We start from the raw sequence: 1,886 nt of genomic DNA on the forward strand, positions 1-1,886 counted from the left end.
TTCCAACATTTTGCTTCATAAGTACCACAAAAATTTTCGAAATCAATTTTTTCAAAAACTGTAATTGTTGCACAGGTCTCTAGCAATAATTTGGCTTTTACAGATTGAAAAAATATCAATTAGTCGACGAGTTATAGCCAAAAAACCATATAAACAATATACTGAAAATCGGCATTTGACTGCAAACTTCGAAGGCCGATTAAAAAAAAATTCGAACTAACATAAACAAACGGCGCGATACGGGTCTTCTAATTTCGCCTCTATTTTCACCCGCCACTCTCAGAATGGACCTAATTTTTGCTAGCCTGAATTTGTTCCACAGTGAACTTGAAGGCGAGCCCCGTCAAGGACGTCCAAAAACAGCAATAAAACCAAAAATCGTAGAAAATCGTCTAGTAACTATGTTAAAATGATTTTGGGCAATAAATGAAATGAAATGAAATGAAATAGAAGCCCTACGCATCTCATTTGGCAGTGCAAGCAATATTTTGAGGTGTATGTAGCTGTTCCTACATTGCCTACAGAAATGCACTGTCACTCTTTAGACTACTTTATTGGTGTTGTGTTAATAAGCTCCTTCCGCTCAGCTGCAAATTAAAAAATAATATATTTTTTCGAAGCCCTTTTTCATTTTACGTTACTTGCAAATAAAAAGAATTTACATTTTTTTAATTTCTCCAATTTTTCATTTATAATTTTATAGAAAACGTACAAAACCCAATTAAAGAAACTAAAAAAAGTTACAGCTTACCATAAATTAAATCGGGGACGGATAACAAAATTGCCATCTTTGATTTCAACTTCATGCGCAGCTAAAAGTGATTTGTTCCTTCACCATGGCATTTTTTGCTTTCGATCATCTAACTCGGAAAACTTTTAATCCAAATGTTTTGGTAGGAAACTGGTTTGAGGAGCGTTGTGATCGCATGGTCGACAAGAAGGCCATTGTGCCAGGTGTTTACGGGCATTCCAAATGTTCTGCTGGGCAAAGCATTTATGTCACAACTTATCAGCGTCCAGTAACGGAGAAACAGGACTTACAGGAAAGTAAAAAACGAAGTTTCGTCAACAGACTTAATAGCCATGAGACCCATTTCAGAACGAAGGACTCTGATTTATACCTGAAGAACATGACGACCACATCGGATGTTGTGTATAATATACGACCAGCAAAAGTACGAGCCGAAGCCGAAGGCGGTGGGAAGCTGATAGAGAAAACTGAAGATTTGTTGGGCCCACATTATGATGCGACGGAGACTGGCCTAATTCGCAGTTTGCATTGTGAACGGATGCGCGAAGAGGCATTACGGAATCGCACCACGTATAACAGTGATTTTCCAGAGAGGCGGATGCGCCCACGCGAAAAGACTTTGCTAGAACTTCGCCGAAAATGTAAACAGTCGCCACCATTTAGCACAGACGAGTAGAAAATGTGAAAACAGGCTGACAGTGATGGTAAATTGTGGAGTGGATGAATTTAAAAACAAAATTAAACAAACAAAAAAATGTAAGTCTTGAATGGCTTCTAAATATGTAAAATTGAAAATATGTCAAAAGAAAAAAAGATAATGTAAAGTAAAGTACATGATTCAATAATTCAAGGTTATGTTTTCAGTGACAACTGAAATTTGACACTCTTTAATGTATTGTTGCACTTTGGAAGTGGGGAAGAATGTGATCGCCCTCTGGGAAAATGATAGTACGCAAAGTAAACAAATCACTGAAATGCGCTTTATTAATTCATGCAAGTTGGGAATATATTTGGTGTTTTAGTAGAAAGTTAATGTAGAAATATGCATTGTTAATTTACCTACGGCTTTTATTATCAGTGCTAAAACTGAAAGATCTCCCAAAACTAAAGTGAAACTAGTTAGTTGTAATTATGT

General features: G+C 36.4%; 1 protein-coding gene across 1 annotated transcript; it reads left to right on the forward strand.

Annotated features, from left to right (window-relative positions):
* Positions 1-657: 657 nt before the first annotated feature.
* LOC128867915 (uncharacterized) lies at positions 658-1,621 on the forward strand. The gene is made up of 2 exons (XM_054109533.1): positions 658-818; positions 898-1,621. Exon 2 carries the CDS (start codon positions 927-929, stop codon positions 1,425-1,427), a length of 501 nt encoding a protein of 166 aa, XP_053965508.1. The 5' UTR covers positions 658-818; positions 898-926; the 3' UTR covers positions 1,428-1,621.
* Positions 1,622-1,886: the final 265 nt, after the last annotated feature.

This window comes from Anastrepha ludens, chromosome 6, assembly GCF_028408465.1.
Source record: "Anastrepha ludens isolate Willacy chromosome 6, idAnaLude1.1, whole genome shotgun sequence".
Lineage (NCBI taxonomy): Eukaryota > Metazoa > Arthropoda > Insecta > Diptera > Tephritidae > Anastrepha > Anastrepha ludens.

Excerpts from the sequence above, each read along its gene's own strand:
- LOC128867915 (XM_054109533.1), top strand. The coding sequence starts at position 927 with ATGGTCGACAAGAAGGCCATTGTGCCAGGTGTTTACGGGCATTCCAAA.